We start from the raw sequence: 25,134 nt of genomic DNA, 5'->3' as shown, positions 1-25,134 counted from the left end.
GCATTCATAATTATTTATGGACAAAAAAATCATGGGAATCCATTCAGAGACAGGATGGGACCCGTATTATAAGAGATGGACTGCTTAAAATATGGTTCCAATGTAGAAGCAGACTGAGTAGGTAGTATGATTAACCCCAAATCACCCAATAAGCTTCCACAGTAGAGTGGGATTTAAACTTGGCTTTCCTGGGGTAGTTGCTCCTGAAGAGTAGCAAGCAACAAGGCACCGGTGACCTGGACCACCAAAGCCCCATGCAAAGCCAGATGAGAGGAGAGAGTGTTCAACCAGCCCATGCCCCACATGAAGCAAGGAAGATGACACCTGGCCAGTGGGCAGGGGGCAGGCAGACCTCCTTTTCTTCCCTCCATCCTGTGGGGTGGCGGTGGTAGGGCCCTTTTCTATGGCCATTTTTCACTCTCAGTCTGCCCCTGTCCCCTCCCTTGCCTTTTACTGATAGAAAGCAACGCTGGAAGGCTGTCTGTCAGCACTGTATAATTTCCTACTACTGGCCACTGAGGGCATTCATTTCTTAAAGCAACATGCACTGCTTCTATTATTTGTGAGGGTTAACACCCCCCACACACCCCGAATGTAGTTTTTAAAAAAGTTTTCTGATTATTCTGCAAACCGGGGGTGTTTTTCAGGTTAATAGAAAGATTTGTCTTGGGGAGTCCACGCATGCACTAGTTACGAGAAGACGTGCCTCTGACCTGCTCCACCAAGTTAAAGATTTATGGCCCTAAAGGGATATTAAAAGGTAATAAGTCACTCGGGAGAGTTAAAAGGGTGCCTCTGATAAAGAGGAGACAAGAAAGAAAGCTGGAATGCTAAAGGGAAAGGAAAAATAACTTAGAGAAAACAGCTGCGGGACGTGCGATCAGAGTTTCCTGCTGTAAGCTAATTATAGCTAAATACAGATTAAGCAACCAAATCATGGCTCGAAATATTCGAGAACTGTCGGAACAGTTAACTAAATTTGAAGACGTGACAGAAGACCTAGAAACTTTGAAAAAAGACGCTAAATGGATAGCACAGGAGATGGGCACAGTGAAAGAGATGGCTGAAGAGGCAAGGAAAAAAGCTGACATTAATGACAGAAGAATTAATGAGCTGGCAAAGAACTTGGCAAGACAGTCAGACCAAGACAGAGAAACATGATTATATCTGGTATCAGTGAAGAGATAACGCCGAGGCAATTAGAAGAGGTACTTTGTCAGTGGTTCAAAGAAAATGGCATCCAGGTGGAGCGGGAGGAGATTGAAAGAGCACACAGGCTGTTTAGGAAACAAAGAGGAGGAGAACCCAGACAGGTGATAATTGCGTTTGCAAGAGAAAAATTAAAAGAGGAAGTCTTTCAAGTTCTTAGGAGGGTTAAGGATTTGAAGTTCGAAGGAAATAAAGCCTTTGTGAGCCACGACTTCAGTCAGGATACACTGCAGGAAAAAAGGTTGCTGAAGCCTTTTGCACAAAGACTTTATAAAGAAGGAATTGACTTTACTTGGGGTTACCCAGTAACTCTAATTGTGTTCCGAGACGGCAAGAGATACAGAGCAGGAATCCAACAGAGGTGATTAAAATGCTTAACGAGCTGGGACTGGACGTCAGCAATCTGGGAAAGGAAGATATGAACCAGGAGAGTAACATAGACGCTGAAGATGGATTATTAAGGTCAAACAGCTCTAAGTGGTCAAGAGCTAACTCCCGAGACGAAAGAAGTTAAAGGGAAGGAAATACCCTATTTGGGCCAAAAAGCTAATTATGTTATAGAAGAAGGAGGTGGGGGAGGAGGGAGGATGCGGGATCTCCAGAGTGTGGAGAGAAGGGGTGGGGAACCTCAGAAGTATTTCTCTTTTACAAGGGAGGGGGGGTTGGGGAAATAACGGAGTAATGGTCAAGAAACTTCGGCTACGGGGGCGGGGGATGAAGTCATCCCAAGATTATGGCTAGACCAATTAAAATACTTTCATTGAATGTGAATGGCTTATCCTCAAACCTTAAGCGATATAGGTTAGGCAAGATGGCAAAAGAAGAAGCTATTAACCTAATGTGTATCCAGGAAACACACAAAGCTAAAAGGGACTCTAAATTACTTCTTAATAATCCAGGGTGCATAACCCTTGCTGGGTCTAGAGGGACAAATAAAGCAAGGGGGGTGGCAATATTAGCTACTAAAAATTTGAATGTAGAGGTAATAGATAAGTTAGAAGATAAAGAGGGTAGATATGTATTGGTTAGAGGTAAAATAGATAAATCATATTTTACAATCCTAAACCTATATGCACCCAATAGAGGCCAAAAGGGTTTTTTGAATAAAGTAATTAAAAAGGCAAAAAATTTTGCTCAAGAAGATTTAATAGTGACAGGAGATTTTAACATGGATATTATAAGATATGGGAAAAGTACCGTAGATAAATGGGGATTAAAGGAAGTATATGATGTATGTGGTCAAAAACCCACTCCTACTTTTTTTTCAAATAGGCATAGAACCTATTCTTGTATAGACTTTGTCCTAGCTAAGGAATCAAGAACACTTTCTGTTGAAGCGGTCCGGACTTATCCAATTTGGATTTCGGACCATGCTCCAATGGATTTGAAGATAGATTGGAGAATGAGACCTTGGAGATATAATAATTTAGTAATGGCAAAAAAAGAGGATAAGGATTACATAGAAAAACAGATAAAATTATATTTTAAGGAAAACCGAAATACAGTAGCTACCAACACCCTATGGGATGCAGCGAAACCAGTAATAAGAGGTTATTGTATAAGGAAAGAAATAGATGTTAAAAGGGAGTGGTACCAAAACAGACAAAGGAAGATTCAAGAATTGAAAACACTTCAACAACAACAAATGAGGAGGTATAACCCACAGGTGCAGATCCAAATTAAAGAACTACAAAAGGAATTAGATAAGCTTGATGCCATAACATTATGGAAAAAGGAAATATTAATTAAAAATGAATATTGGAGAAGTAACATAAAATCAGCTCAAAGATTAGTCAAATATTTAAGGGATAAAAAAGAGAAGCAATGTGTGAAGAATATAAGAGAAGGATCTAACATACTGAGGGACCTGAAAGAAATTAGGGAGGCCTTTGCAAGATTTTATCAAAATTTATATGCAGGAAATAGAATGGCAAAGTTTGAGGAAAAAATACAGTCTACAGTTACACAGGAAGATAGACTAAAGTTAGAAAAGGATATAACAGTACAGGAAATAGTTGAGGTAATTAAAGAACTAAAAAAGGGGAAGTCTCCGGGGCATGACGGTTTTACTGCAGAGTTTTATAAGGAAATGGTAGGAGTATTAGCACCTGAACTCCAGATACTATTTAATGCTATAATGAAGGGGGAACAAGCCCCAAACTCATGGAGAAAGGTGGAAATAGTGGTGATCCCTAAGCCTCAAAAAGGTCCAGAAGTAACCACCTCATATAGGCCAATTAGCCTATTGAATCAGGACTACAAGATTTTTGTTAAAATTCTAGCAAATAGGTTAAAAGAGATGATATCAAAAATAGTGAAGGGAGATCAATATGGGTTTATTAAGGGAAGGAATATAGGCCATCCAATTAGGAACATTCTTAATATAATAGAACATGGCCAGAGAAAAAAGTTTGGCCTTCTTAAACTAGATGTGTATAAGGCCTATGATACACTCTCACATGAATATATTTGGAAGATTATGGACGAATACGGGATAGGTGAAAACTTTAAGCATGTTATACAAGAAGTATATAAAGGAGGGAAGGCAGTAGTAAGAGTGAATGGGGAGCTTTCGAGGGAGTTTAGTATACAGAGAGGAGTAATGCAGGGATGCCCCCTCTCCCCATATCTCTTTATAATGGGTATGGAGATACTAGCGGATAGAATAAGAAATAATGGTAGAATAGATGGATATCGCATTGGAAAGGAGGAGTTAAAGATTAATCTGTTCGCCGATGACATAATGGTAACAATGACAAATCCTAAAGAGGGAATTAGAGAAATAAGAACTATATTGGAAGATTTTGAAGCATACTCAGGACTGAAGGTGAATATGGACAAGTCTGAAATTATGTATTTCAATGTTGATAAGTCAGAGAGGAGAGAAATAGCAAGGATGACAGGAATGGGACTAGGCGCAAAGAAAATAAAATATTTAGGGATCGAGATTTGGAAAGACTTGAGTAGAACAGGAGAAGGGAATCTCAAAAAAGCTTGGAAGAAGATCAGTAAGGACATGATAAGATGGGCCAATAAGAATCTGAGTATCTCAAATAAAATTAGAGTGGTTAAGACGTTTTTAATCTCGAAAATGATGTACCTACTTCAAATGCTCCCAGTAGAGTTGAATACAAAACAGCTAGCAAAATGGAATGGGGCAATTAGAGAGTGGATTTTTGGAAATAAAAAATCTAGAGTTCAACATAAGTTCATATATAACTCGCAGAATGTAATGGGGTGGGGTATACCTAACATAATAAACTATTATGAAGCCTTCAATATTAAATCACTTATAGATATAAAACAGGACGTAGACCAGAAGTGGGTTAGACTCGAAAATGAGTTAAACCAGGGAGCAGGGAGGTTTGGTATGTTTACAAGAGAGGTGAATAAGGAATATGTCAAGGCAAGGGGGCCTAGGAAAACAGCACTGAAGGTTTGGAAGAAGTGGCAACCAATTTGGTTAAGTAAACTTTCTGATTGGGCGCCAATAGAAAGTATATATGAGGAAGCTAACGACCCGCACTGGTGGGAAGTACTTAAAGAAAAAGGCTTTACCAGGGTAAGGGACATGTATGACGAAGAACGTCAACTTAAACCCTTACAAACGATGATAGAAATTATAGGAAAACAATACTGGTTGAAACTGATGAGATTATATAGTGTAATACGAAAGCAACAGCAAACGGGGGAAAGGGGTTTGGAGGAAAATGTAGATGTATTGTATAAAGAGAAGAGGAAGACAAGTAAAGGGCTAGCTGGTAAGATATGTAAAATAATGACCACCAACGAGGACTCAATAATTAAAAGTCTCCAGGAGAAATGGCATAGAGAAGGGTTGACCTCAGAAATAACCTTAAAAAAATTAATGGCAGGGGTGAAAAAGATTAAACTGGATAAATTTAGAGAAATGGAGTTGAAATGCTTTACGAAATGGTATAGGACACCAGCTCAACTAGCCAATATGTTACAGGGGATGAGTTCGAATTGTTGGCATTGTAATCAGGCTAAAGGCTGGTATTCACATATGTGGTGGCAATGTGATAGAGTGCAGATGTTTTGGAAGAAAGTATTAGATAGGATAAAAGATAAGATGGGGTATCAATACCAATAGATATCAACCTAGTGACATTGGGTATCCTAAAGACTGAGAAAATAGAAAGTAAATATCAGGAGGTTCTCAAGGCTATGATACTAGCTGGGAAAGCCGTGATAGTATTGGGATGGAAAAATGAGAGCAAATGGACTATGGAGAATTGGAATAGTTATCTTTTTGAATTTATACAATCAGACATTGTGGCTTTACTTACCGAAGAGAAGACCTGGGAGGAAAAGAAGAGTTTGATTACAAAGAAATGGTCACCTTATTTTGACTGGATTATGGAGGAAGAAGCCAAGAAGGATATTAATTGGAAGCTTTGGACCTTGTGCCCGTGGCTGAGGCAACGACAGAAGAAGATTAGGGGAGGGAAGGGAGGGAGGGGAGGGTAAGGGAAAGGAAACCTGTATAACATTACTGGGGAATTTATCTTGTAAAAATTGTTGGTTAAAATAAAAGGAACAGGTAAAAAAAAAAATAGAAAGATCTGTCTTGTCTGTTCATGCTTCCAGACTCCGGATTTAAGTATCCACAGATTTGGTCATGTTGAGAATTAGATACAATATGATGTGATATGATATACATCAATAGATTAAGAAAGAACAATATATAGACAAGAATAAAACCCTCTGGAATTCAATACTGAATGGTGTTATTTCTCTTATTTCTATTCTATTAGGATTTTCTTCACAAAACCGTTTTTGTTTGTAACACTGATCCTTGCAGTAACCCAAAGGTACAGAATGATGATTTGTATTATTCTAAAAGCCAAATTCTCACTATACATGACATTTGGATATAGTTAAAAATGATAAGATAGACATGTTTAAGATGTCTTCACTCACACAAGACTCCAGTTTTTCAATATGGAAAGGAAGCTCTCTGAACATGTTGTAATTCCATAGCTGGCAACAAAGAGGCATATTTGCTTTTTGAGGCACACCTTGTTGAATCATGTGCTAAAACTGTGAATAGTTTTATTATAAAAAGCACACCTGCTATTTTTTAGAAAGGCCTTGACATGAAGACCAAAACGTTATTTTGTTTCTTGGCCAATATTCTAATTTAGCTTTCTTTACTTTACAGATATTTTGTTAGTTCTTGTACTCTCTGGTTGGCATGTAGCGAGGCATGCAAGGCTGTAGAGACCAGGGAGGGGATAAAGGGCTATCTCTGCCCTGCTGCAGCTGCTGTGAGGAATGAGAGAATGTAAACACTCTGCTTGTATTAGCTGGCAGGGCTGCAGAGACTTGGGGGAGAGAATAAAGATTTGTCTTTGCCTGCTCTGCAATAGACAGTTTGCCTGTTTTATGGACTGAAGGGAGGGATATTGGTAGAGACAGTAAAACACACAGCTCTCAAACCAGATGAGATGTGAGAGAGTTCTCTGTGGCGTTCTTTCAATACTAGTCTACATGCCTGGGACAAGGCTGGGAGAGAATGGACTGTCATAGGCTATAAAGGTCCCATCAAAGGTAACAAGTCCTTTGTCCACCTGTTTCTGTGGCTCAGTGGTTAATGAATTGCTCTCTGATGTGGGAGATTTGGTCTCTATTTCTGCTGCCCCTTCCCTTCCCAGCTAAAGTTATAGCTAGCAGGAAACTCAAAAGAAGACTTTGCCTTGTGGAATGGAACCTACTTCTGTTTATCATTGCAGCCCTCTTCCTCACTGAGGTGCAACTGACCTTACTGCTGCAGTGCCCATTTTTCCTTATCTATATGACCTTGCAAGAATTCTTGTTCCTACCACAGAGACATCAGTATGAATGGTGTTGTGTACTGTTTTATGAACCTTGGCTGTGGGATTACAATAGCAGGTCTCAAACCCTTGTCCCAGGAACCCTCTCGTCTATATTTTCTACATGGGACCCTACTGAACATTGGGCTATGCGATAAATGAGGCACCATGAACTGTTCTTGGTTAGCTGCTCATGTGTGTTGTTTGAGGTGGGCTTCATAAAGTCATATCAACATATCTATCATTACATTTATAGGTCTGTTTCATGTATGGGCAATATGGGCCATAGTCCATAAGTGACAGTATGAATGGTAGGCAGTTACATGGTTGTTAGGGCGTGGCTCTTATTTCAGCTGCCATTACTGTGCTTATGAATGGAGGGCAGAGCATCTGATAAAGTGATGGCCAATAAGGAAGGAACAAAAATTAGCCTCATTCATCCCAAAACTATCTCCAGGCACAGGTTCCCTGGGATCTGCTGAAAGTGTGAGAAAGAACTGAATGTCACCTGCATATTGGTGGCAATTCAGCCCAAATCTCCAGATGACCTTTCCCAGCAGCTTTATATAGGTTGAAAAGCATGGGGGACAAGATAGGACTTTTTGGGACACCACAGGTCAGAGGCCAAGGGGCAGAGTAGGAGTTCCTTAGTACTGTACTTGGAAATCTTCAAGGTAGTACCGAAACCACCACAGAACAGTGACTCCCAGTCCTAACCCTGAAAGGCAGTCCAGAAGGATACCATGATTGATGGTATCAAAAGCCACCAAGAGATAAATTAACAGTGTTACATTCCCCCTGTCCATCTCCCATTGCAGGTTATCCTACAGTGTGATCAAGGCTGTTTGAGGGGCTGTGGCTCAGTGGTAGAGCATCTGCTTAGTTTGCAGAAGGCCCAAGGTTCAATCCCCAACATCTCCAGTTAAAAGGAATAAGTAGTAGAGAATGTGAAATACCATATCCTTAGAGCTTGGACAGCCACTGCGATTCTGAATAAATACTGATGCTTTTAACGAGATAGAATGCTACAAGGCTGTATGCCATCTTTGGGGCATTTTACCTTTATTTTACTGTTTTATCTGAGGGGTGTTTTGGTTCTTTGTTTAATTTAGCCTACTTGTTAGCCTTTACTTCTCTCCCTCCTCTTTTGTTTTATAAACTCAAGACTAAAATCTCCTTTCCCAGCCTGGATTGGGTGGGATTGGAATGGCGTGAAAGCTGAGTAGATGAAAGGGCTTTGAGGGAATAAAAAGTAGAGGGAATTTTGATTGACAGGCTGACACTGAGAGATCTCTGTCTTTTGGTGCTACACCTCTGAAGATGCCAGCCACAGCTGCTGGCGAAACGTCAGGAACTACAATGCCAAGACCACGGCAATACAGCCCGGAAAACCCACAACAACCATCGGTCTCCGGCCGTGAAAGCCTTCGACAATACAGCTTATTATTTATTATTTTTAGTTAATTTACGCTGTTGGGGTGGGTTTTTCCTCTGTGTTTTGTTTGTGTTTAATTTGAAACAGTTGAGATTTTGTTTTCTTTTAAATTGTTTAATTATTGTAGACTATTATTATTTGTAATGCCAATAAAGGTTGTTGTTGTTGTTGTTAAATTGTTTAACTATTGTTTTAAATTATTTTATATAGTAGTTCATTTGAGTGATTTTAATGATTTTTAATTACTACTTGGTGAAAGTTAGTTGAGGGCTCCATTCTGGGCTTGATTCTTTGTTGTTTTATGTTGGAGTTGATTTATTGACTGATTTTGCTGTTTTTAGTAATTGAGTAACAACATAATAAAATAGATTTTTTGGGGATATACTAAAAGTATGGGATATGCAAAGGAAACAACTTCTCCCTGAAATCTCTTGGTACTCTGCATTCACAATGCAAGATTGTTTCCCACCAGGGAAGATACAACAAATAAATAAATTTTGGAAGAAAGTCAAATTAACAAGATTAATAGACATAACATCAAAAGAGAGAATCTCAACAAAAATAGAACTTGAAAAAAGACTGCTTAACATAACCCTTGGTTTACTTATTTTCATATCAATTACATGGCATCACAGATTCATCTTATGGACATTCTCAAAAAAACAAAGACAGATTTGGAAAAAATTCTAGATCAAGACGGATACAAACAGAAAGGTCTGGTTTCAAAGGTTTATTCTATTCTGCTGTCGACAGGTGTGGAAAAAAACACACATATATCAAACAAAATGGGGACAGGATTGGGGCCTAATAATCACTCCAGACCAATGGAAAGAAATCTGGAAGTCAAAATTATTCAACTCCTCAGTAATAACTTCAAAATTACAAACTTTTAAAATTGTAACTCATTGGCATCACACTCCCAAAAAATTGGCTAAAATAACAAATATTCCCCACTGTGTTGGAGGGACTGTGTGGAACAGGCACATATATTCATTGCTGGTGGTCCTGCAAAAAAAATCAAATTTTTGGAAAGAAGTGGCAGAAGTCGTCTATACAATAATTTTTTTTTTTGTAAAGATTTTTATTGGATTAGAAACATATCGTATCATATCATTCACACTCACATTCCTTTAAATTTCCAATTCTAACCCCCTCCCATTCCCCCCCCTTTTGTTGACTTCCAACAGTTTTCCAACCCCTCATCTATTTTCCCTTTACTCATATGAACTTTACTATATTTATTATAATATACTTTCAAATTCTTCTAAGCTTATCTATCATATTTGTGCTATTTCTAATTCCTTTCAATAATATTCATTCTGATCACCTATACTCTATTTTACTCTTTCTACTCTCTTCGATATGGGACAAGGAATTTGCCCCACCTTACACATATTTTCTAGTACTTCTATAAACTTTGCATGCATTCATAATAAATCAATCAGTTTGACTTATATTCTATATATGTTGCTCCTTACTTCCTTTTACATATCATATCCAATATAATTATATAATTTATCCATTATAGAGCTATTTAATTAGAGGAATCCATTCATATATTCGTTTAACATAAGTCAATCTGTTATATCCACATTTCACCTACTGATATATATCCATTCACCCTTTTGCAACTATTATTTACGTCAGAAAGATGTTTAGTTTAGTTTTTACATTTCTTGTATTAATAGCACTACTAATACCCTATATAATAATCCAATATGATATTTGCCTAGAATTATTCAGTCAACTCTCCCCCCCTCGGTATAGTCACTTCCCTCTTCCTCCATTGTGTTTCAGTAATTTTCAAACTGCCACAGTTCTCCACCCACCTCCCATTTTTTCACCAGATATTGTTTCAGCTTCTCCCAGTCATTGTTAAACTGCCCTGGGTCAAGGTCTCTCAATTTTCTTGTCATTTTATCCATCTCCGCCATGTACAGCAATTTGTAGATCCAATCCTCAATGGTTGGCACCTCTTGTACTTTCCACTTCTGCGCGTACAAAAGTCTAGCTGCTGCAGTCATATAGAATAACAATGTCCTGTATTGTGCTGGCATATCTTGCATTCCCAAGTTCAGTAGCAGGAGTTCTGGGTTCTTATTCACTTGAAATTGTAAAATCTCACTCATTACTTTTATTATTTCCCCCCAGTACTGCCTAGCTACCTCACAAGTCCACCACATATGATACAAAGAACCCTCATGTTTTCTACATTTCCAACATTTGTTAGACATATTCAAATTCCCTAGCGCTATCTTCTTTGGTGTCAGATACCAACGGTACATCATTTTATAAACATTCTCTTTAATATTAGTGCATGTCGTAATCTTCAACGTACTTTTCCACAAGTATTCCCACACCTCCATTGTTATTTTTTTGTTAAAGTTTATAGCCCACTTCACCATTTGCACTTTAACTACCTCATCCTCAGTATACCATTTTAGCAACACTTTATAGACCTTTGAAATTTCTTTTTTATCTCCTTGTAGAATTACTTTCTCTAATTCTGAATTCTCCATTCTTATTCCTTCCTTCGCACAGTCCGAATAATAAAGATCTCTAATTTGTCTATATTGAAACCAATCATAGTTTGGGGACAGCTCTTGTTGTGTCTTTATACTAACTTTAGAAAATTCTGTTTGAGTTATCTCCTTATACGTTAAACACTGTTGCTTATTATCTATACAATAATTAACTACCCTTTGCAGATACAGCTGCTAATAATTTTTCTAGACTTATGGCTAGATAATAACATTCCTACAATTAGAAGAGATCTCATTAGGCGTATCCTTATAGCTGCAAAAACTACAATCACTTTAAGATGGAATGCCAAAACAACACCAACTATAAATCAGTGGTATGACAAAATATGGGACCAAATTATCATGGAAAAGATCTCGGAAGACATGCAATGCTGTCTTGGAAAAGAAAAAACAATTGGATTCTATGAAAAATGGCAACCATTTATTGAATACATTATGGCACAAAATTTATACCCTACAGATACTATCTATCAGTCAATACTGAATGTATAAATAATAGGATGATTGATAGGCAAAGTTTACCTATACTTAATTGTCAAGTCAAATAATTCTATTTCTACTTCCACTTCCACTTCTTTATTGCAGACAGAAAACTGTATTGAAACGAGGAATAGACCGTCCTGTTAATGACAGTTATAATTCTAGTTCAACATGTGTTTAAAGCATTTGATTTTTGTAATAATAGTAAGAATTTCTTCTTTTTTGTTATGCATCTATATCATTGTTTCTGCTCAATAAAATTTATATAATTAAAAAAAAGAAAAAAAAGAAAAAAAAGAGTAACAACATAGATAACAGAGTTCTATCTGCTTTACTCACCTCCCCCTCTCCCGCTAATTAGAGCAGGAAGTGGTGAATAGCTTTCTGAGGAGAGAAGAAGAAATTGATTTGGCTGTTCTCTGTGTAGTTAGCATTTGCATATATATGTTTGTGTTTCTGTGCTTGAAATTTTTGTGCTGAGTCACATATATGTCCCAGATAATTAGATTCTTTCTTTTAACTATATATTATCGCTTAATACTTCCCTAGTATATTTTGAATTTTATCTCCCCCCCCCTTCTCCTTTTGGTTTTCTGTTGCAAGCACCTTTTAATTTAATGGAACAAAAAAGAACTTGCCCTTTGGGGGAATATAACAAACTCATATTGTAAACGAAACAGGATGGATGATTTTTTAAAAATCCCCAGCTGGCAAATAAAAATCACTTTCAATGTTTAGGTAATATTTCTATGTTTTTGATTCAACCTATGAAGGAGTCTCTTGACCCAGCAGGTGAGATGCCAGGTTCAAAACCAACTAGGCAGGATTTTGATTCTGGCCCCAGTTCAACTATGCCGATACTAAAGATTCTGGCAGATCAAACCTTTCTTATATCTGATACCTTACAGAATATCTTCTCTCAGACACAGGAAATTAGCAACAAACTAGCTCTTCTACAGTGTAAGAATAGTCCAACTGTCCCAATCAGGGCCTTACAAAGTAGAAAAGGCTTTAAGAGGGAAAAATCATTAGTTATCCAGCCAACTCAGATTACCTTGAAAGTCTATCCCTTTGATGGCTATACTCCCCATTGGCATACTCTAGGCCTTGCTAAAGCTAATTTGAGTCAGTTGTTAAATACACCTATAGATGGCATTGATCTGAAATCTGTGGTGTTTCTACTTAGTCCATTAGGATTGGGAAAGTTCTTATTCTATTTTATTCCACGGAAATACCTAGAGCTATCTTGGCTAAGAAAAGAAGGTTCTTTGATCACAGGGTATACATGATTCATGTTTTTAAGCATGAAAGAATTCCCCCACCCCACCCCCCTTAAAGACCACTTGCATTGGACCACCTCAGTTAGATCAGGGTCAAAGAAGTTACCACAGCACATTAAGTCGATGAGAATGAAGGAAAACTTGACTCTTCAGAATTAAGGTGGTACCAATCAGATAAACAGTTCCCGCAAACTCTTCAAAAGTGCAACTTGAAGAAACTAAGCCTTCAATTTTTCATTTCTCAGCTATGCAGTTTGTTAGGGGGCAAGGGAAAATAGGTCATTCAGGCAAGGAGTGCTTCCAGAGAAAGGTGTTTGACCACTTTCTAAAGCCCTGGGGAAAAAAGAAGCCAGCTCCCTTGGATGTTAGTACTCTTCCCTTTTTCACACAAAGATAGTATCCTGGTCCTGACTCTTTTTTTATTCCCCCAATTGCTCCAAATAAAACCTATGAAATTAGCAAGTCAAGTAAGAAGAGCAAATTGGAGGGAAAGCTTGTCTTAGATGGGATCCCTCCTCAGTGGATCAGCACTTCTGAATTGGCAGATGATTTCATTTCATGCCTACAAGTGTTCCCATGTAAATACTCATCCAATTTAGTTAAACCACTGCCCCCTCAACAGTTGATTTACCTCCACACTCACAAATGTCTTCTCTTGTGTCCTAATTTAGTTGACTCACCACCACCCCTAGACAATTGACTATCAAAAAATGATAATGGGGTTCTGAAGGTTCTTTCTTGGAACTTAGTGGGTTGGAAGGGTCACTCATTGGATTTAGTGGTCATAGATAGACTTAAGGGAATTCCAGGTGATCCTTCTGCAGGGAACATGGGACCAGCATCCTTTCTAATTTTTTGGATATAAGGTAATTATGCATCCAACTACTGTAGAGATTAGGGGGGATGCCTCCAGGCCAGGCTGACATGCTTAGAGGCTACTGCCCTTGATGCCAAGGTTTCAGAAATCAACTCTCAATCATCTTTGGCCTTGGCAGTTCTTTTAAATATTATTAGTCTGTTCCTTGTATTTATCTCTATATCCCCTCAATTAGCACAGTACAAGCACTCCATTCCAACTGGGCAGAATTGTACTGCCTACTTGAAGGACTCTTTATGAAATTCCTCAGAGCTAAGTTTTTCTGAGGAGGGGATTTTAACACTAGAATGGGTCCCTCAGATGAATCTGTCTTTGATAAAATCCCAGAGTTACCTACCAACCTTAATTTACCGGGGTGCTTTGAAAGAAGAGCTAGAGACCAAAAGACCAACCAAGAAGGGATTTTGTTATTCTTGGTTTAGTATTGTTAAATGGATGGTTGGGTTGTGATCCTCTTGGAGAGTTAACTTTATTTCTATAAGAGGATGTAGTATCATAGATTATTGTTTTGTTTTGTCAATTTTGCTTCTTTTTCTTTAATCATTGACATTAGAGTTGGTGAATTTTAGGGAGGTGACCACTTGCTCTTAATGGTTAATCTCTAACTATCTGGTCCTCTTTATCTAGTAAAAGATCCAATTGACCATTTGGAATAACAAGGGAAGGGTTTGAGAACCGCTATCTGGTCCCCAACCCTAGGCCACCTTTTGAAAGCAGTCTTGAACTTAAAAGAATGTCAGACTCTCTATACATTGTTTATGAGTATCACTGACCATAGGAAAGCTCTCTTTTCTAGACTGATGGAAATTTTATTTATTTATTTATTTAATACAATTTATATTCCACCTTCCCCACATCAGCACACTCAGGGCGGATTACAACCAGTATAATAATTTAAAATACAGGCCGTTTCCATACTACCTTAAAAAAGCTGCAGGCTCCCGAAACGCTGGCAGCTTCTTCGCGCATTGTTTTCTTTAAAATGGATGCAGGGTGTTTTGTCAGCTCATATTGCACGAAGAAGCCGCCAGCGTTCCAGGAGCCTGCCACTATTTTAAGGCTGTGTGGAAACGGCCACAAATAGCTTTTAAACCATTCTATCCATTTTCTATCCATTTTTGCTTAAGCCATATATTTATAAAGCAGTTAGAAGAAATAGTGGTTTGATGGAGTTTGTAGGGCCTCTAAATGTCAGGTATCTCATAAATTGTGACTTATAGTTTGGTGAAAAATCTCCAGGCTACTAATGGTGCTTATAAGTGAATTGTGAAGAAAAAGAAAGCTGCTGCTAGATCCTGAGATCCAATAAGATCCTGGCAGAAGCTAATCAAAGCTGCCTGGCATAATGAGTCCTCTAGATTCTGGTTGATTGTCTCTTCTTCTTCAAAAACTAGAGGTTGGTTTTTCTCATGTTACGTAGGACCTTTATGCATGCAAGATTTAACTGCCCCTTTTCAATGGTATTGTTAGGTCATCTGCTTGGGATCCCCTTTTCAGATTTGTTATGTCCCCGCCCCCTCCAATTGGTGGACTCTCTTGTACATATTTTTTTGCAGTGACCTTATGTGCTCCAGTTTAGGCTAAAATGGATTGTGCCTTGTTTTGATAAATGGACTATGTTTCCTTTAGCGTCATGAGAAAAAATGGTTCAATTCCTCTTAAAAGATTCTGACTCCAAATACATTAATTTTATTGCTGAATTCCTACAGGCTTCCAAGAAATGTCAAAGGGAGGTGTTTTTTTAGACATGGGTTCTAGCCCTGAAACTAGATTGGAATGGATCCAAACAATCCACAGTAGTTTTTTAAGGAGTGTTTTAGGAGCACCACTGCCAGTTTCCATTTCGATGCAGGGGCAAACAACTCCTCTTTCAGGCAGCCATCTATTGTCTCCCAGAGTCAGTCTGCCAGCCCACCCAGGAGATTCAAGCAACCAGGAGGGGGCAAGGGTCATACATGCATGTGGTAGGTCTCAAATTTCCAAAAATTCTGTTCACATCCTCAGAGCAGACAAGGTGGAAGGTATCCCACACTGCTGGACAAATCGGCCACCTGGAACCATCCATTCCTGTTACTGTTAATGTAGAATCCAAGTTGGAATGAGAGATTTTATCCGCAAAGCGCTTAGCAAAATTCAGCGTGCTGAACAGCAGTCCATCTCCTCCTGTTGGCTGGAGTCCAATAGGCCTCTGACAAACTAGTGAGTTCTACAGGTCTGCACCTAATAAATTCCCCTAAGTTTCTAAAATCATACCTTCTTTTTCCTATTGCTGCATTTTTATGCCAGAGGAAGGTGCACAGGTTGAATACTTATTAAGTGATGGTGATGGCCACAAAGAGCCTATTTAGTGTGCATGAGCACTTGATATTTTTTGATACCTTTATGAGTGGGGCGTTGGGATTATCTCACTCTCTAAGGACTCTGAAAGGTATGTAAAGACTTCAGAGCCAGAGCTCAGAAAAGACTGCTAACATTATTTTTAACAACAGCTAAGAAGGATTATCTCAGTTCTATTTAGGTAAAAAATGTGGCAGATATTTGAATATGGGTCAGAATTTTGATGTTTGTGTTCCAAGAGGTTTGACAATGTATCTGCCATTGCCAGTGAATTTGCTGTAGTTAAGAATTCAGTCCACAAATCTGAAAAAAAATTCAGGATGAATACCTTCATTGGGTTGTTAAGGGCTGGGTAGGATTTAGTATTATATAAGGATGGTGGACAGGAAAAACCCTTTTATGTTTCTGCAGAAACCCTGAAGTGTCTTTCTTTAGACTGAATCTTTGTGTAACAAGAGGCATAAACATACATTTAGTTAATTTTTGCAACCTGATTCAGAATATCTGTAGAATATAAATACATGTTACATAATGTAATAACACATATATTTGTGCAACTGTTTGTATCACTTTCATTGTTTCTAGCTGCAGAAGAAAGATCATGTGTGTGTTATATGCTGTTAAGTTATTTCTGATGTAAGGCAATCCTATATGCCCTCCCAAATGTCCTATCATTAACGGCCTTGCTCAGATCTTGCAAAATGGAGGGTGTGGCTTCCTTTACTGAGTCAAGAAATCCTATTTTAGGTCTTCCTCTTTTCCTACTGCCTTCTGCCTTTCCTAGTGTTATCATCTTTTCTGGTGAGTCTTGTCTTCTCATGATGTAACCAAAGTATGATAGTCTCATTTTAGCTACTAGGGAGAATTCAGGCTCAATTTGATCTAGAACCCACTTATTCAGGGTTTTTTTGGCAGTCCGTGGTATCTGTATAGATAATGCTTTATCAGCCTGAGTTTTCTGGCTCATAATAAGAAACAATAGGCTGTATCCCATCTGTCTCTCCTCCCCTTCAAACTATTAAGTATGTGGTGTTTTTGTGGAAAGTTCTGTCAATTTCCATTTTATTATTTGAACAATGACTTAAATATAACAACAGTAGGCACAATGCAATAAAAGTTAGTCTTAAATCCCATTGAAAACAATGGGACAGAACTTACTTGAAATTACATATTGACAGAATGCTACTGAGTGACAAAACCTTCCTTCATAAATATTGGCAACTCTTCATTGACTGTACACATCAAAATATGGATTAAGTATTAATTTTTATAATTGGTCTGCATTTTATAAGCATAAAAAGAGCATTATAGATTGTGTATGTATGTTCAATGTTTGCATTTCTTAAATGTAATAAAATGAAAAAATAAAGAAAATTATATTATTTCCCAAATTGCTTTGCAATCTTTAACTCAGTCTAATAGACAATAACAACATTAAGGTACTGTGCTAGCATTAATGACTATTTAACATTTATTTCACATCTATGGTGTAAGAGATGCTGTAGAGAATACAGAAGTGACACAGCTTACAAACTGATCCAAACACATTTATGGGGAGGTAAGATCCTAATGGAACTTTCCTTTCAAACAAATCTATTCTCAAAAAGGAGAACTGGACAAAGATGTAAGAAGATAATAGGGCTCAGTAAAGGAATTATTTAGGAAAGAGTTAGAAACATTAAACTGGTAACAGGAAGACTAGGAAAAATGGTGATAGAATGGTCCAGGAAAAACTGGACACAAGAAACCCTTGTAGAATAATTTACTGACATTTATGCATCACCTGCAGAAGTATGAACTGAAATTTCTGGGATATGGTTGTGTTAGGCAATTTCATACCATTAGAAAGAGAAATACAGTCTTAGGAAAGGATATTCATTTTCATTTGCAAATAGGGTGAATTCTGCCATCCAGTGGCAACTTGATTCACTTTATAAATTAGTCTGCCTGGAAGGTACTAAAAGTGGACATCTTGGGAGTAGCACCAGATATCTCTATAATTGTTCTTCATTCTTTCTTATTTCGTGCTAGGTCATACGCCCCAGTTTACATGGCACTGGAGAATGGAAACCAAACTGGAATAACAAAGTTTCACTTCCATCCTTTCTCAACCGTGCCAGAGATGCAGCTGCTGATTTTCTGGACTTTCCTGATTTTGTTCCTGCTCAGCCTCTTTGGGAACTCTGCTGTTGTGTTCATTGTCCATACTGATCGGTCTCTTCATACTCCCATGTATTTCTTCTTAGCTAATTTAGCAGTTTTAGAGATTGCTTACTCTTTTGTCATTGCCCCACTCACTCTCGTCAATCTTGCTTCTGTGAGAAAAGCCTCCATCTCCTTGACTGGATGCGGCACACAGATGTTCTTCTTTATCTTTTTGGGAGGTGCTGACTGTGTTCTGTTGTCAGTTATGGCGTATGACCGATATGTGGCAATCTGTCACCCACTGCGCTACACTGTCATTATGAACTGGACAGTTTGCGGAAGTCTTGTAGCTGGGACATTGACAATGAGTTCCTTGTTTGGCATTCAGCTCTCTGTCTTGATATTACGGCTTCCATTCTGCGGCAACAATGAAATCAATCATTTTTTCTGTGATTTTCCTGCTGTCTTGAAGCTAGCATGTAGTGATACTCATGTTCATCAGGTTACCCTCTTTATTATCAGTGCTGTAATATTAACCATCCCTTTCCTCCTAATCTGCATATCCTATGCCTTCATTGTGACAGCCATCTTCCGCATCCGGTCTGTTGCTGGCCGGAAACGAGCCTTTTCTACCTGCTCTTCCCACTTAATGGTTGTCTTTTTACAATACAGTTGTGGCAGTTTAATATACTTACGCCCCAGTTCTAGCTACACACCAGAGGAAGGTCGAGTGGTTTCTGTGGTCTATACTTTTATCACTCCTGTATTAAACCCCTTGATCTATAGCATGAGGAACAAAGAGTTAAAAAATGCACTAAGAAAAACGTTGAAGAAAAAAGTGTTGCCTTAATAACAGCCTTGGACATACTGATTAGTGTTGCAGCATGGTGGGAATGGATAATACAAGTCAAGCATGAATCAGTTTTTGTCTGATTTTGACTTATTCACATATCACCCATCATTTCAATATATGAAGATGTGTCATACTATCAGACCTTTGGTCCAACTAGGTCAGTGCTGTCTACCCTGAGTGCAGCAGCTCTTTAGGGTCTCAGGTAGGGAAAGGTATCTTCCAACACCTCCTATATGAGGTCCTTTAACTGGAGAAACCAGGAGTTGAATTTTGATCTTTCTGCATACAAGGTAATGTGCTGTTCCAGTGAGTCACAGGCCTTCTATGGCTTGATGGCTCACAGCTGAATGCGAGAATTGCATTTGTTGAAAAAGTGAATTTGAGATGACATGAAAGCTCTACCTGTAGTATTTGATCTGATCTGCAGTGACTAATTCACACAACAGCCATCTTCCGCATCTGCTCTGTTGCCACCTGGAAACGAGCCTTTTCTACCTGCTTTTCCCACTTAATGGTTGTCTTTTTACAATACAGTTGTGGCAGTTTAATATACTTAAGCCCCAGTTCTGGAGAAACTTCATGCTGCAGTCATCAAGTGAGGAAAGCACACAGATGCCTTTGCTTATTAGCAGGCATTGGATCACCTCTTCTCTCTTGCTTGTCATCACTTACGGAACTGAAATGGAAATATTGATAAGGCAATGGACCTAATGCCTGAAGTGTTTTCTTGATGGACATGCCTGAAGATGATGTGGTTTCTTGATGGACATGAGCAACTATGCATACATCCATTAAATGGCATATAATCTATGTTGAAATCAGAAGAGTTTAAGAGCATATATTGTCCTTTTGGTTTTAATAAGAACTAAAGCTAGTCCATATTGATTCTGCTATCTCGTAAACTCAGGTTACATGTTTTTACAGAATTATATGAAAACTTTACATCTCTACTTTTTAAAAAATCAAAATGCTATATATCAACGGAGGGATATGAATTAGTACGCTTTATCCTATGAACAAACTACCTTTGGAGATATTATGGGGCCTTGGAAAGACAATAATGGCCCCAAATATCCTCACTATGAAGAGATGGCTGCTGAGAGAAATGAAGGGGCAGTATACCAGTCAGAGATCCACCTTGCCATTTGTTTCTTCTCACAAACTCTGGTCAAATCCACATTCACCCATTACCCACATGTTTCTCGGATATCTTCCATTTGCCTCCAATCCGCGATTTTTTCCTCTTCGTTCACATTCCTGCTTCCAATCCGTCTTTCTCGCGCGTCCCTCCGGTCACACGGCCGCTCGAAAACCGCTTTTTTGGGCGGGACCTTTTTACCCCGCCCATTTTTTTATTTTTTTGAGCGCACTTTTCCATTATTTCGATCTTGCCTTATAAAGAAACATCATTGAAGATAATGGTGCCTCTCTTTCCCCCACTGACAGCACTGATGGCTCTCTCCTGTTTCTTTTTTGGAAATTTGGAAGCATGTGGGAAGCTTTCGTGGGCATTTCCTATGCAGGACAGTTCAGTGCCTGAATTTTACTGAAGTTTCACTTCCTTGGAGTGTCATTATTTCGATATTTCGTAATTTCGATATTACAGTAATATAAAATAAAAAAAATAAAAAACAGTTAAAAAGGAAGTTTCGCGAGTCCGTTCTGAGGATGGATTCACCCCAAAATGATTTTTCAAACTACCAGATTTGATTCAGAAACAGCATAATCAATAAATCCAATGCTATGAAGTCAAAAACAGTCTTTTGCAGACTACGGAGCACTTGCAAGTTGAATCAGCCAATAGGAACTCTCGGAACGGCCGGAGAGACAGGGAGGGGGGTGGTTTTTAAAAAAACCACGTAAATTGCGCATTGGCCCGTTCACGGCTACCGTGAAACTCCCATTGAAAACCTGTGACCACATATTCGGGAGAAATGCGAATGAAATGCGTCTGTTTAATGAGGTAATGTGACCAGCACTCGGGATTGCGTGGGGAATGCAGGGAACATGCGACTTAGAATGAGTAATGTGGATTCGACCCCTGTCTTAGCAACTACATCAAGCTCGTCTGGGATAAAAACATATTGCTTTATTTTGTGATGAAGAGTCTCCAGGATTCTTCAGGGAAAGATACAATGGATTTAAACCTGCTTTAAATGTATTGTGTACCAGAAGCCTGTTCTCATCACCAGGAATAGGGAAAGCTGGAACATGGAAGTTACAGAGTGAGTTTCTTATGAACTAGATCAAGGAAAAACTCTAATCTTTCTGCTTTTAATGCATGTAAGAACACAACAGCATGCTTAGGGCCAGGACAGCAGGATAGTAAGCTTGTCAGGTCCCCATTTTATTCTCTGGAGGAACAAATATGAATATATGTTCGTCAGGTTCTTGGTTGTAGAGAATTCACTCCAGTCCATTACTAAAAGACATGGTGTTTAACAGGGGAAGCTTTGCAAACTATTGCTTCTATCCAGAAGGAGAATTTGCCACTCCCCTCCCTCAGAAGACTTTTGTACAAAAAGCTCTAAAATAACTAAAAAAGAATGTCCAAAGAATCCTGACAATGTCATTTTCTTACTTTTCTGGTGGCCTCACAAGCAGACAGAGGGTATTCCAGCAATAGTGTATTCTGGCGTACTGCAGTCACAGAACAGCCTGACCCCAGAGTCAGGAACTCTCGGAACGGCCGGAGAGACAGGAAGGGGGGTGGTTTTTTTAAAAACCGCGTAAATTGCGCATTGGCCCGTTCATGGCTACCGTGAAACTCCCGTTGAAAACCTGTGACCACATATTCGGGAGAAATGCGAATGAAATGCGTCTGTTTAATGAGGTAATGTGACTGGCACTCGGGATTGCGTGGGGAATGCGGGGAACATGCGACTTAGAATGAGTAATGTGGATTTGCCCCCTATCTACATAATTTTAGAGAAACAGAGCCACGGCATCTGAAATATTCTATACATTTTTCAGAGCACTATTGGAAATCTCCCTGCCCTTCCCAAGTAACATTGATTTCTGGGCCAGATGAATAGCATGAAGTTCACCTACACCTGGAATTCTACAGTCCAACATTACAGCTCAATAATATCAATAACATTCAATTTATATACCTCGTTTCAGAACAACTTAATGCCACACTTAGAGAGGTATATAAAGTGTGTTATTATTATCCTCATGACAATCACACTGGCCAAATCCATACTTACGGGCATAGTACAAAACAGTCGGAATGATAGCGTCTTCCTGGCGTGTTTTATGACATCATCGCGCCACGATGCCGCTCTCATGGCGTGATGACATCAGAAAAAGCACCAGGAAGACACGATCATTCCGACTGTTTAGCGCTATGCTGGTAAGTGTGGATTCAGCCCCTGTGAGGTAGGTGGGGCTGAGAGAGCTCTGACTGACCCAAGGTCACCCAGCTGGCTGCAAGTGGAGGAGTGAGGAATCAAAACCAGCTCCCCAGATTAGAGTCCTGCCGCTCTTAACCACTACACCAAACTGTGCTCAATAGCACAGATTGCGGAGTCTGAAGGCTAGATGAGCAGAAGCCTTTTCATGTAGTCCAGAAACTAACTAGACATACATTTTTTCAGACTTAGTTCCCTATCTGCATTAGGGTTGCCAGGTACTTGGCACTCACCTTTTTGTTTTTCCTGGCATGTTCTTCTCGTGTGTGCAAAGCACACTCCTACACCAGTGCGATGACGTCACTTCTGGAAAGTGAAATAATTGTGCAAGGCAGGGGAGCACGCATACTTCGCAGCGGGCTGATTTGGGCCCCAAATCAGCCCACTGTGAACCATGGGAGCACTCTCAGGACAGTGCAATGATGTCTGGCATCATTGTGCTGGCCCCAGGAATGCACCCAGGAGGCCCATTCCCCACCTCCCCCTCTGCTGGCCAGGTAAGCGGTGGCGGGTGGCAAAAGGTGGGAGCAGGGGATCTCCCACCCCCACTGGGAGAATGGGATCTCTAACCTGGATTAAGACCATAGCAGGCTTAACAAGCTGAAACAGTCTGGAAGAGCCACTATTTGTCCTATCAGTACATGTGGCATGAAGCTGGAGGGGATATTTTTCTCTTGCCCTCCCTGTATTGTATGTAAAAATTCTTTTGGGGCTGAAAGAATTGGGGGAATGTGAACTACACAGCACACATCCCCAACCCTAATTCAATCCCATATTCTAAGCCTAATTAATACCCCTGAAAGGACTATTTTAGCTTTAGAATAATTAGAACCCTTAAAACTGTACAGTATCCTGGAATGACTGGTAGGTAGCAACTGAAGTTAGGGGATATGTGCCTCATGGTGTGCATCCCCCACTTCTAGGATATTGAAAGCTTTTAAAAGCTTGAGCAGGTAAATTTTTTCTCTTCCTTGTTTTTCTTCTCCCCTTCACTGATGTTCCAGCTGTCCCCAACATTCTGTGGAAGCTAGAAGTCAATGACCATGCTCAGTGTTTATTTGGCCATTTTGTGATCCACCCCTCCCCCTTTCTCCTGTTTTGTTTACAAATGTTTTATGCATAGCCACATATGCAGAAAGCTGAGCCTTGCCAGGGGGTCACCCTGTTTTGCTGCTCTACTTATAACATGGGATTATTAAATTCACTATTTGAAGGACTGATTGTTATGCTATTACTTCATCCCTCCCAGAAGAGGACAACAGTTTTGCAAGATGATCTTACTGCTAAAATGATCAGCAGTGAAACAGTTAGCATCCAAGACAGTAAAATGACATCTTTACTAAGAAGTTACACAAAGTATTTGTCAGCCAGCAACGGAATGTTGAGCTTCAGGATTCCAAGGTTGTTCCTTTGCTCTGGGAGGGGAGTGCCATCTGGTATTATGGTTCTCTTTTTAAATACAATCTTTTAGGCCTTTCAGAGGTTCTTTATGGGTTTCTTGAAGACTGGCCAGATGTTCCCACATGGCTGAAAATAAAAGCTAAGAATGTGAAACATACATTGGAAAATATTTGCTCACTGAACTCTGAACACCATGTACTTGTCTTCAAAGAGATAACTCTTTAGAAGTAGAGTAATTTAAGGAACATATGACATAATTTTAAAGAACATAATTTAAAGAACAGAAAAGAAAGGAAAGAATATTATTTTAAATAATCAGTGGTTAAATAATTGAACCTTTGGGCCAGTCACTCTCAGTCTCATCTCTGTCTCAGTCTCATAAGATTGTAGTGAAGTTAAAGCATATGGAGTTGGAGATGAACTATTCACAATGAGCTGTTTGGAGGATATGGAATAAACATGTACTCAAGATGGCCAATTACTGACCTGTGGATAGGGGCCCCAAAGCAAATTTTCCTGGCCCCTCATCATTTGTGGTAAATAGATTAATCACTTATTAGAAAAAGTTTTCACTTTGTAATAAGAATTCTACACTTTGATATTACATTTTTCTTTGAAATTCCTAAGGACCTATGTAATGTTCCAACTGTACCAGAGTCAGTGAGTCCATTACCAAGAAACTTGCATGATTGCTAGATATAAGATTGCCAATCCTGGGTTGTAAAATTCCTGCAGCTTTGGGGGTGGATACTGGGGAGGGGGGAGTTTGGGGAGGGGAGGGGAGGGAGTTCTGCAGGGATGAGATGCCACAGAGTCCACAATTCAAAGCTGCCATTTTCTCCAGAGCTACAATCTGGTGACAGCTCTGGGAGAACTCCAGGCCCCACCTGAAGGTTGGCAACTCTAGCTAGATAGCTCCAGCTTCATTTATTCTCCTTCAGACATTCTGAGGACCAAACTAGACAATACAGCTTCTCCGGGGATACCCTCACCATTTTACTGCTGGAATTCCCTCATTTTACAAATGTTGTGGGGGTCCTGACTGATCCCATTCGGTACCACAGCGTGGGGAGAAGAAGGGTTCCCGGCTCCAGTTGGGAGCAGAATCACAGCAGAACAACCTGTGTGTGTGTTCATTTGAATGTATGAAAATTATACTTCAGGGCCCCAGAACACTATCTGGAGGACAGAGTGGCCTCTTGTAACACAAAAACTGGCAATCCCCATTGCTGCCAATACCATTGTTGGAAGATGTAACGGAATTTGACAAAATGCCTCACAGCCTCAAATAAGATGATTAAGAGAAATCATATTCTGATTCTAG

General features: G+C 39.3%; 1 protein-coding gene across 1 annotated transcript; it reads left to right on the top strand.

The window, feature by feature from the left end:
* The first annotated feature begins 1,157 nt into the window (after positions 1–1,157).
* LOC129323487 (olfactory receptor 10V1-like) lies at positions 1,158–18,993 on the top strand. The gene is made up of 2 exons (XM_054970026.1): positions 1,158–1,570; positions 18,030–18,993. The coding sequence occupies exons 1-2, from the start codon at positions 1,158–1,160 to the stop codon at positions 18,991–18,993; spliced, it is 1,377 nt and encodes a 458-aa protein (XP_054826001.1).
* Positions 18,994–25,134: the final 6,141 nt, after the last annotated feature.

The sequence above is a fragment of the Eublepharis macularius genome, chromosome 2 (assembly GCF_028583425.1).
Source record: "Eublepharis macularius isolate TG4126 chromosome 2, MPM_Emac_v1.0, whole genome shotgun sequence".
Classification (NCBI taxonomy): Eukaryota; Metazoa; Chordata; class Lepidosauria; order Squamata; family Eublepharidae; genus Eublepharis; species Eublepharis macularius.
Note: the sequence above shows the minus strand (reverse complement) of the source record. Positions and strands in the feature narration are given on the sequence as shown.